General features: G+C 40.2%; 1 protein-coding gene across 1 annotated transcript; it reads left to right on the forward strand.

The window, feature by feature from the left end:
• Window positions 1-1740: 1740 nt before the first annotated feature.
• irs2a (insulin receptor substrate 2a) lies at window positions 1741-12522 on the forward strand. The gene is made up of 2 exons (XM_083523196.1): window positions 1741-5131; window positions 10710-12522. Exons 1-2 carry the CDS (start codon window positions 1948-1950, stop codon window positions 10712-10714), a joined length of 3189 nt encoding a protein of 1062 aa, XP_083379322.1. The 5' UTR covers window positions 1741-1947; the 3' UTR covers window positions 10715-12522.
• Window positions 12523-12728: the final 206 nt, after the last annotated feature.

Below are 12728 nucleotides of genomic sequence, written 5' to 3' on the forward strand. Positions count from 1 at the left end.
GATTTCTTAGCCCTACTTTTGCCATCATGTTCTATGTGATTATTGACTTTCACAGCAGTGAAAAGTGACATTGTCTTCACTTTCTTCCAGAATTTGTGGGATGTTGGCCTGAGCATTAAGAAAAAAAAGGCTAACTTTCTCTTGAAATAACAGAGATTAGGAAGTGGCATGAAAATTCAACCCATTTTATCCTTAGTTCAGCTACATAGTCACAATGTAAACAATTGTAAAAGTGTAAAGACTGTACAGTTTTTATTTGTTTTATGGATATGGCATTGTCAGTTAGTTGCTTTAATAAATATTTACAGCAATCCTACTGCAATATTTGTTTAAAAAGTAAGCAAATCTGTATCTATGCAATCATTTGTAGTTTTATATATATAGGAATAAATAAGCAGAAAGTGAAATAAAAAAAAATAGGTCATACGAAATTATCAACCCAGAATTAAAAAGTCACTTAGTTTATGTGTACATTTTATGATTGTTTGTGAGTTTTAGTAAATGATCGCATCGAGAGTTCATTTGTAATTAATGACGCAACCCGACCCTGAGCAGTGTCCAGTATGTGTGTCGCGTGAAGAGAAACCAGTGATGACGCATAATCGCTTTCCGTTAGAAACGGTTTTAACGGTAGCTGGAGTTGTTTTCTAGAATGTTCCATTCAGTGTCTCAGTATACAGCAGATCTACTGCACACATTCACTCTACTCCACTTACCACATCATACACATACAACAATCATACACATAAAACAATCATACACACACAACAATCATACACACACAACAATCATAAACACAACAATCATATTTTATATACGACACTGGTATTTTATTCAAATGTCCCAGGTTGGGTATATTAGCTTATACAGAGTTAAATTATCGTGTATAAGCAGATATCTAGAATAAAATAAAAAAGAATATAAAAGAAATAGGATATATAGAATTGGAAATTTCGTGCCAGAGATTAAATTGAAACAAATGTGCTACACTGCTTCAAGGCATCGAGTTCCTACGTCTTATATATTATATACGTCCTATATATTTGGCCATGGGGTGGCGCCATTTCCCTTTATTTATATATATGTATATAAAATATACAAATACGATATATATATATATATATATATATATATATATATATATATATATATATATATATATATATATATATATATATATATATATGGCTTTTAATGACTTTTGCGACCTGCATCGTGAGTGCTGCAGAACCGTATAAACCACCGAGCAAAGTACACGAAGCGCGCGCGCCTTCGCTGCTGGATACACGACGTCCGGAGCTCTTGTTTACAAGTTAGTGTGTGTGTGTGTGTGTGTGTGTGTGTGTGTGTGTGTGCGCGCGTGCGTGTGTGTAGCCTTGGTTTAATAGGACATTTTTGGATGATGCTGAAGAAAAGGGAAAAAAAAATAGAAGGAAGCGAGGCTATTTAAGGCATCTTGTGATATTCGTATCCGTGCACCAGAAGTCTGACGAATAAACGCATCACGGCGCGTACAGTAAAAACGTGTCATCTTCGCAGTGTATTCAAATCAGGGCTGGAGGTGGGAACCGCGCGCGTGCGGGGGATTCGACGGCGCGCCTTGCCCTGATTGGCTCATCCAAACGTGGATCTTTTTCACTCGACCAATGAGTCCAATGAGGAGTCGTGCTCTGCGGATTGGCACGCGCGTCCCCCGCCCCACCCCCTCCCTCGGCTGTTTCCGCCTTATATGACTGTGTGTTTTCCTCACTAACCAAAAACGAGGATGAGTGCAAACGTCACGCGTTGTTTTTCCTCTCTTATAGTCCAGTCATTCTGAAAGCGGTGTTATTTTTGAAGCGGACTGCCGAAGCGTTTCATCACAACAACTCTTCGGTTTCGTGCGCAAGGAAGGAGAAAACAAGTTGCAGAAAGTGAGTGGGAAATTTCTTATTTTGATGAGCCAGGATGGCGAGTCCGCCGTTAACGGTAGAGACCTCGTTATCACACGTCAACAAGAATTGCGACAACGTCAGAAAAAGTGGATACCTTAAGAAGCAGAAGCACGGACACCGGAGATTTTTCGTGTTGAAGCAGCAGCAGCAGAGCGACTGTCTCTCAGCCCGGCTGGAATATTACGACAGCGAGAAGAAATGGAGAAACAAATCCGCTGCGAAGAGAGTGATCTCTCTCGACTCCTGTCTGAGCATAAACAAGCGCGCAGACGCCAAGCACAGGTACCTGATCGCTCTTTACACCAAGGACGAATATTTCGCCGTGGCTGCTGAAAACGAAAACGAGCAGGAAAGCTGGTACAGAGACCTCACCGATTTAATGAGCGAGGGAAAAGTGTACGACAGCACCGTCACCAACTCTGCGTCTTCTTTAATGGGCTTTGACGAGGGCAACTACGGCATGATCACTCCAGTGAACGCGGCTTACAAAGAGGTATGGCAGGTCAATCTGAAATCTAAAGGACTTGGGCAGACTAGGAACATCACAGGAGTTTACAGGTTGTGTTTATCCAGCCGCTCGATTAGCTTTGTGAAACTTAACACTGAAGTCCCATCTGTCAGCCTGCAGCTGATGAACATAAGGAGATGTGGCCATTCTGACAGCTTTTTCTTCATCGAGTTGGGAAGATCTGCGTCTACGGGACCTGGAGAGCTGTGGATGCAGGCTGACGACTCTGTGGTGGCACAAAACATACACGAAACCATTTTGGAGGCTATGAAAGCAATGAAGGAGTCATCAGAGTTCAGACCACGCAGTAAAAGTCAGTCTTCAGGTTCCAACCCCATATCTGTTCCCACCCGGCGAAACCTGAACAATTTGCCTCCCAGTCAGACAGGGTTGGTAAGGAGGTCAAGAACAGACAGCGTGGCGGCCACATCGCCTATCAACAAGTTTACTTCCTGTCGCATACGAACAGCCAGTGAGGGCGAGGGAACCATGGCGAGGCCAGTATCCATGTCAGTGTCGGCAAACGGAAGCCCCACAGTTCGGAATCACATGAGCAGGTCCAACACTGTTTCTGTGGGATGCCGTACATTTGAAGCATCACTTCTACATCACAACCGATCCATGTCTATGTCTGTGCCTGTATCTCATTCACCTCCATGTCCCATAAGCCCACTGAGCCTCTCCTCTACTAGCATGAATGGCTCTACCTCCACCTCAGCGATACACAAGCCTTCGAGTTGCAGTGGTTCTGTCTCAGGGTCACCTAGTGACACCGGCTTTCTATCATGTGATGATTACGGGTCCAGCCCAGGGGATGCAAAATACAATTCATCCAACCGGAGCAATACACCTTCATCCTTTTCTGGGACACCGCCTTCCCGTGAAAGCACAGATCTCAATGGTTACGTGATAATGGACAGTCCATCGAACCACTCCTTGCATAAAATCCTAACATCCAGCAGAGACAAGTTGAACTTAGAGAAGTTATACAGGAGGAGAACGTACTCCCTTACAGCACCACAACAACCGAAGACCCCCTCTCAGCAGTCATCAACCTCACTTGATGAATATATGTTAATGTGGGCCGGGTATGCTAATGGTCACTCTGGGCAGAACACACACTCTGTTTCTCCAAAAGTTTCATACCCTGAGGATTATGGAGACCTTGAAATTGGGTCCAGCAGGATTTCTATCAGTAACCAAGCTGGTGATGGATACATGCCCATGACACCAGGTGTGGCATTACAAGGCAGTAAAAATGACCACTATGTGCCCATGAGTCCCATGTGTGTTTCTGCCCCTAAGCAGATCATTAATCCCAGATCCCACCCTCAGGCCACAGGTAGGCAAGGCACAACCAATTCTCCAAGTACTGGTTCACTAGAGGACACTGGTTACATGAGGATGTTGTCCGGCTCCAAATCCTCATTGGACAGCACTGATGTCAGAGTGGCAAATGGAGAATATATGAACATGTCACCTGTTGATCCATATGTCTCAGCAACTCCACCAGATTATTTTCTTGGAGGGGGTGCACCAGCACAGCGGCCATCTTTCTTATTAAATTTTAACAAGCACGAAGGACCTAAAAGTGGAGATGACCAGTATGTTTTAATGTGCCCTCAGGGTCAAAAACAAGGTGAGGAGACAAATTGCAATGCCATGACTATGACAAACCCTGGGTTATCATTGCCCAGCCCCTCCACTTTTCTATCACTCAAGCATAGTCGAAATGATGGACTGCTGCACAGAGCACGAGTCAGCAGACAGAACAAATTATCTCTGGATACTTTAAAGATGCTCCCAAGTATGAATGAACATCCTCTTCCCAGTGAGCCAAAAAGCCCAGGGGAATATATCAACATAAGTTTTAGTGACTCTTCACGGTACACCTTGCCCTCTGGATCATTGGACAGTCAGATTTCATCGCCAAGTCTTAGCAGCATGAGAAGAAGATCCCCAGTTTGTGACTACATCAACCTTGACCTGAACTCACATTCCCCCAAATCAGAAGAAACCCTTGCTAGTTCCCTGCTTGAAATCCCCGAACTCACCAACTGCCCATGCTCATCTGATGAGGGAACATATGTCTCTAATGAGCAGAGCTCCTCCTGTTCACCTGGCACCAGGAAAGATGATTATGCTGAGATGAAGTTTGATGATGCACATGTATCACCCTCAATTGTCACAGAGAATGATGAAACTGATCTGGCTAGCCCCAATAACAGGGTAAAGCATCTCACTCTGAGTGACAAGAGTATGCCAGGAATAGGAGCATTCCTCTTACCCAACGCCACAGTCAATCCCGACGGTGAGGCAAAAGTGATCAGAGCTGACCCACACGGTCGAAGACGGCACAGCTCAGAGACCTTCTCGTCTACCACTACTGTAATGCCGGTGTTTCCTTCTTTCGCCCACAAGCCCAAACGTCATAGTTCTGCCTCTGTTGAGAATGTCTCGGTCCGGAGCAGCGAGGGTTCGGATGAGGAATACGGGAGCCCCATGTGCAAAGAGACTTCTGCTGGGTTCCAGCATGGCCTGAATTATATCGCCTTAAACCTCATGGAAAGTGGTGATTTTGGGAACTGCGGAAATATGATTGGGTTCAAGACTCTCAGTTGCTGCAAAGGTCTACACGAGCTCCCCTACGTCTCTCTGGGATTCAAGGAGACAGTCACCACTGTAAAAGGTGAGTTCTTTTGACATGATTTGTAATTATATTTTTATACTGTCAAGTAAAGACTTCAATGGTTTTATTTACATTAGTGTTTACTACTTCTTGATGATGATGATGATGATGATCATTCTTTTGAAGTTGACTATTGGGCATGAATTATGTGTTTGTATTGTTGCTGCTAATTTTTTTTTATCTAGTATTTAAAGGATGAACTGTTTATCAAACTTGGATTTGAGTATACAGTTACCTTTGATTACTAGTAAACATTATGTACTTGTAGAGACGTGTCATAAGGTTTCAACTGAAGTAAACTAGGGACATGAATTTTACGTTTTACGCATAATAATCATAATAATAATAATTAAAATTTTAAAATCAAAATAAAACAATAATATAAATATTATTGTTGTTTATTATTATTATTATTTTTAATTATTATTATTATTATTATTATTATTAATGGGAAAGTAAGAAAAAGCGTGGTTTATTAAACAAAATCAAGTCTGAGAGTATGATGAATACGGTGTGATTACGCAATGCATCGCGCATTTGCAGCGACGAGATGGTGTTATTGAGCGTGCGAACGTGTTTTTTTTTTTTTTGGTTTGTTTTTGTTTTTTTCGCTTAGAGGAATTCCCTGGAATTTCGGACGTGCTGCACGTGACGGAGCGCAGAGGCTGCGCGCGGTGGTAAACAAACTGCGTAGCACTGCAGGTTCGATAGGGGAGGAGGAAAAACAGACCTTTATAGTTTGCTCTCGCTATAAATGAGAGCCCGTGCGATAATCACACACACGTGTGTTTTATTGCCCTGTTTTAAAGCGCCATACTTTGAGGGGAAACGCTGTGGTTTAGAGGCTCGAGCTGAAGTCAGATTGATGTGTTTGGGGCTCGCGCGTTACAAACAATCAGTATTGTTTCACGTTTTTGAAGAAAATTCTGTTTCACTTTGTCGTGAAGCTCGAAACGTCCCATGTGTTAAACGCCATCCACGACTTGCAGGAGGGAAACTAGCTCTGATCATTTGCCTAATAATGTGGAGGTGTGTGTGTGTGGGTCTTGTAGTGTTCTCACATGCTAAAGCAATATGCTGCGCTGACTAATCTAAGTGCCTGAGGCCTTTCACCATGCATGCAGTATTTTGCATGTGGCTGAACACACAGCCCCGCATGTTGTGCATTATGGCACGTACTTCAAATTGTTTCCATTCTCCTCTGCGTTCATATTATAACACATCCAATTGGAGCTGAGCAATGACCCGTGAAGGTTTTTTTTCCTTGAATGAATGAAACACACCCTCTTGTTTGGAACGCATGTAACTCTGCAAAAGTGAAAAGGAAAGCGGAGGAAAACATGTTTACGATTTATGTGTGTTTATGGGCAGATCAATCCTGAAGGTTATAGGTCCTTGATTTTAGTATCAGGCAATAAAGAAGGTTTTTATTTTTTTTTGGAAAACCAGACAAGATGTGAATATGTGAATCGGTTTTGAGCCATGTTGAACAGTTCCTTTTATTTTTCCATCTGTCATACTTGATTTGTTTCCCTGGTTTAAAAGAACAAGCGCCTACTGGATCAGCAGAAGGAGGGAGGAGAAATGGAAGGATTTTCTGTCATGCTATTGGTTCTACACCTCTGGGTTAAGAAGCAAGCTGGTTGTGCCCCCCACCCCCCATAGATCAAAGAGCCTACTGTTTGACTTTTAGTCAGTGCTGTTGTTTTTAAGCGTTTTTCAGATAAGGTGCAGATAAAGGACCCAAGCGCTCTATAAATAGAATACAATTAATTTCTAAAGATTGTCAAAACTCCACACCAGAACAGAAGGAAGTAACACCAGACTTGAACTAATTTCTTACGGTCAATCGAAATCCATTATAGGCAGTCCTGACAATCTTTTGGAGGTAAACAGTGGAGGTTTAATAATCATTGTGTTTGTGAATGAGGTGAGGCATTATGAGGTTTTAAGAAGGGAAAAAAAAAATTTGATCTAAGTGAACACTGTGCGAAGTGAAATCTGATGCACAATGCAAGTATTTAGGGTTATTTCTATAATGCCATTCAGTGTGATTGCTGTTTAAGGCATTTATTCTACTTTATAAAATATTTAACTAATAAATTAAGCAATTCCAAGCAATTAAACAGTGTTCTGGCTACTTTAAGGAAAAATCTTTACTGCAGTGTAACTCAGGATCGTGATACTGAGAGATATGTTTTTCTATTCGTTCAATATTTCTGCATTATTTAAATCCCAAACTAAGATGCTGATGTAGGATGATTTTTCTCCACTTTCTAGACTTTTTTTTTTAAGTCACTAAAATCACTTTTAAGTTCTTTGAACTTTTCTTTTGGCTGTAGGTAATATGCATGCTGTTGTCAGTGACCCATGCTAAACAACATTGTCAGTCTTTCAATGCAGAAGCGAAACTGATTAAAGAAAAGAGAGTGGTCCCTGGAGTAGAAATCTTAGAGGAGTGAATAGGCAGATATTTGAACTCTCTCCCTGTCATCCTGTATCTTTTAGGGTTCTTGGGACTCCTTGAATTTGTGTGTGTGTGTGGCAGATGGCCAGGCAGGGAGAAGTGTGTGTCTAAGTGCACCTGCTACTCCACTCACTTCAGCCTGTTATCAGGCATGGCAGCAGCACAGACAATACACTAATGACAGCACACCATCTGCTTCGGCCCCAGGACAGAGGCTAGTAGTGCAAGTCCCTTAGAGAACCAGAAAGAAATGAGCTAAAAATAATAATAATTATATAGATAAATTCAGAGTGAGAGAAAGGAAAATGGAAATATAATAGGAAAATGTTTAAAACATACAAAATACTCTGTAGTGCATACATGCAAGTACACACACATAACCATTGGATCTGTTTTGCTCGGGCTGGTCGGATTTCAGCATGGAACTCACTCACCCCTGGCTTGAGAGGCAAAGAGCCAGTTAGATCTGTGAGCATGCTCAGTATACCAACACCATCCCTCCTCTTACACTCTCCTACTTTCTCTCTCTCTCTCTCTCTCTCTCTCTCTCTCTCTCTCTCTCTCTCTCTCTGTAACATACCTTCCTCAATCCATGGCCCTAAGCCCATTCTGACCTGTTGTTTTTCTGTCTCGTTTTCTTTCGCTTTCTCTCCTACACATATTCCTCCTCCTCCTCTTTCTGTTACACTCTTTTACTCATGCACTCTCCCCTCCTCCCTTTCCTTGTTTTCTTCTTCATGCTATTCATTTCCATTAGCACTGTTTGGCCGTGAGACTGACTGACAGTTCAGAATAGAGGGCATGATGGATAGCTAATTTAGCTATTTTAAGAGTTTTCTGTTAGCTGATGCAGCCATGCAGATTTCTGAATGGATGAGCGTTTTTGTTTCATCCTTAGTCTTTCGAATTTAACGTAGGACCTAAAAACAACACCTTAACCCAGCCAGGCACCTGGTTATCTAATATGCATTCAGCCATTCAGTATTTCAGACTCTCCCCACCCTGCAAAGCCTCAGTGGCTAAACTAGGCCGGGATGTTCCCAGCTAAGATAACCGCAGCAACACCGTCAACATTACCCACATTTAGCCTGGGACATGAGAAGGAGATTACGCTTGAGGGAGAGAAGGGATTAGACATTGTTTAGCAGCTTGCAGTGAAGGGAATAAGAGGCGTTTACACACACAGACACGCTCAAGCTCCTGCAGGCCCAAAACAAACCTGTCCTCAAATAGACCTCTCACTCAGTACAGCAGTGAAGTTGATTTACTCTTATAATTGATTTTATGTTTTTGTTTTTTATGTCTAAGTGCTTGCTGGTAGTATAAAATGCAATTACAGTGCTTTATTCTCTAAAAACTACAAACGACATTAAGGCTACTGGACAAAATGATTTCAAATGACCTCTTACCTAAATATCTTGACATCTTCACTCAACAATACACCATTTTAATCCATACATTGTTGTGCTTATCAGATGCACCTTTCACCCAAATGCAAAGCTTACATCTTAAAGGAGTTTCTGGGGTGTCCCTGTGTAGAGATGGTTATGTGTTAAAGAATTTTAAAAAGTGAAAATGCTTTTTAAGCATTCTAGTTTTCTTTGTTGCCCTCTGGTTCTCAGTGGCTTTGATGCCCATTGAAATTGTATTTTGTTCATAGTTTTAAATTTGAAGCCTTGAAGTTTCTATTTTATTGCCCTAACTGTGGGCATGGTAAAGGTCTGTGAGCTTAACCCTAATTTGAATCACAGTAAACATTCATCTCTGGAATGCTTGGAATGTTCAATGTATAATTTATTACTATTGTAATATTACAGATTGCTGTAGAATTGTAGAACGTTTTTCTTGTTCTGGTATAACATGGGCTTGCAGTATATTGCGAACGCTGTAAATTATATGCTCAGGGTAATTATAGCTTGAGAGAGGTGAATAGGACAAACATGTAGCTGCGTAGGTTAAGTGGGGGGAAGAAAAATGCAAGGAAAACCTAGTCATTATAGAGAAATTGCTATACAACATACTATATTGGTACTTTAATGGTACATAATTGGCTTTTAACAGCTTTCCCCTGGAAACTGCAGGCTACTAGACATTTCTTAATTGTCTCCTGTGCACTCGTCATAAAAATGACGGATTTTTCCATTTCTCTGAGATTATCCCTGAGAAACAGGGTCATGGGGTACGGGTTGGCTAGAGATTTTCAAGTCATTCTTGGCTCGGTTTCCTTTATTCTGAACCAACAGCAATTCTGCAAGGAGAATGCTTTCTAAGGGGCTTGGACCATCTTTACTTGCCAGCTTTTAGAGCCATCAAGAACCTTCATAGTGAAGAGCAATACAATAGCTTTCACTCTGTGGATTAATGCCTAGGCTGCTGTGTAAGGGCACATAAACTAAAATGTCCTTCTAAACATGCTGCATCAGCCTGTTATGATGTAAGTCTCGACTAGAAGCAGAAAAAGACTGGGTCATGAAAAATATGTATATATCGGCTTGTACAAAAGGACATGAGTAAGTAAAGAAGTTACAGTAAAAATAGAAAAGAAAGGTCAAAGCTCGAGCAAAGCGGATGATTAGTTGCATAAGAAGGATGATGGATCATAATCTGTGCAGAGTAATCACATATTTCATGAGACATGGATGCTTTTATTCTAATAGACCATTCTCCCCAGTACAATAAGTGCTCATGCAATGTAAACACTATTTCCATCGGAATTATAATGGAATTGTATTGGGAGTAGTCCATCCATAGCACACAGTAGCTAACAAGTCTAACATGCATGCTTTCCCACCCTCATCACTCATTTATCCACGTGGGATTTAAACGTGACTACGCATAAAGAGTTAATCTTGGTCATACACCATCTGTCCATAAAAGAAGCTAGCAGTAGGTAATGGAATATTTACATAAGAGATTTGGGGGCTTTCCCTTTTATAAGTAGAGCCAAGCGTAGTCGGATCTCTCGCACATCTCGTACAATATTGCTGACTTTGCAACTAATTCGCTGCATTCTCTGTTCAGTCCTATTTATTATAGCATTACTATATGTATAGATATGCGGTGAGGGAACATCTTGTAATCAGTCTTATTTTTTTTTCACCTCTCCCTCAGATTGATCGTTGCACGGATCACGGTGGTAGTGTACGTCAATGACCAGAGGCGGTGGCGGCTGCAGATGAACTCTGCAGATGAACTTTGACCCTCGACCCTCACTCTGCGTCCCTGACAGACTAAATGTTGATCCTATTCAAGCTGGACACTTTAAATGTGGCCACTTCTGCAAGCATGAAGACCACGATCCACTCTGTCCTTCAGGAAACAAAATTGCTGCTCTGTAGGTGACGATGATCACAAACTTTGTGTTGTGTATGCTGTATAGTTTATTTTTATTGTTGTTAACACTTTAATCATATTTGGTTGGCCTTGGAAGATTGAACCGAATACAGCCACACCTCGTCACTTGTACACGTACCCTGCAAAAACCCCACCCAGAATGTCTAATATTTGCTAATAACACACACACAAACCTCGACAAAGGTATATATTTAATGATTTATTTATTTTCTAGTACGAATAACATTTATGACATTTACTGATCAGTAACAATGCCCCAGGATACCGCTATATGTCCTACCTCAGGAAGAGAGTCTATTGTGGGTGTGCAAAATTCAGATATAATGCCGACTTATGATTTATTTACATTTTATTATTTCTTTACATGACCAATCCAAAGCCTTACTGTTTTCCTGATATAGAATTTGCTGGAATATAACTATTAAGGAGTTATGTAATAAGACGGATTTAAAAATTTTAAATTATATCAAATATTTTTTTATAGATGCTTATTTAAATCTCACCTTGACTAATACGTTTATATATGAAAAAGGCCAATTGATAAAATTGGAAATATGTCTGAAATTTGCACGTCGAACCACTGAATCACGTGGTTGTTGCACATCAAGATTGCCTGTCACGCAAAAATCTATTAATTTAACACTGTTAAATAAGTATTTTTTTATGACCAATTACACTGATATTAAAATATACCCATTTATGGGTTTTTATAATATATAACTGTATAAGTATCGCATACGTGCCCTACGATAACATCTCCCTCTTTGGACACTGCACCACAACTGCCACACTGTATACCTCCAGTTTCTTTCTTCTGTCACAAGTGATATTAGTGATGGTGAACATGGCTATGTTTAATGCCAAATCCTAAGCAGTGATGGTGTGTTTAGTAACTGGTAGAAATGCAGACACTTCACAGTCAGTTGTTGAGAGCTGACACTGCGATGGCAAGCAGCTTCAGATTGTAATACATGACACATTTGAATGTAGTGCATGTAACTCATTTAAGATGTGTGAGAGGGAGAAGTAAACCAAAATTACCCGAGTTTTCCTAGTTTTCTTTACCCGTGTACAATTGCGCGAACAGAGCACAAAGCTATTGTTAGAGGGATATTTTACGAGATTTTTTCAGTCTGGAAAGGATTGAGAATTAATTTATAAACCAAACAGCAACATAAAAATAACTAAATACAGAAAACATTACATGTCTAACAATTTGCACAAATGACGTGCTTATTCTTTCAGATAATATATACCATACCATTTTATTGTTTTAAAACTATTGGACAAAGAGAGACACAAAAAGGCACTTTATTCAGTAATTCGGTAACACCTCTACTTGATTATAGGGCAAAATCCTGTTTCTCTGGTACCATCTGTTCACGCTAATTATATGCAATATTTACATATAGAGAAAAAAAAATATTTAACAAAATTAGTTTACAAAGTGGAACCAAATGTGTAAAGACTCTGTTAATGTATTTGTTGAAAGATTTTACACAGAGATATACCTATATGCTGTTTGTACATTTCTTTCTGCCAACTTTATTAAACTTAAAATTCAGCAGTATTCCTGGAGTATAATAGAGTAACTCATTGATGGATCTTGCTGTGTCTTCCATTGTCCAAATGTAATTTCCTATTTGTTGTGATGTTTTAATGCTATTAAATGATAATTTAAAGTAGAATATATATATATATATATATATATATATATATATATATATATATATATATATATATATATATATATATATATATATATAATTTTTGTGT

Source organism: Silurus aristotelis (genome assembly GCF_946808225.1).
Source record: "Silurus aristotelis genome assembly, chromosome: 20".
Lineage (NCBI taxonomy): Eukaryota > Metazoa > Chordata > Actinopteri > Siluriformes > Siluridae > Silurus > Silurus aristotelis.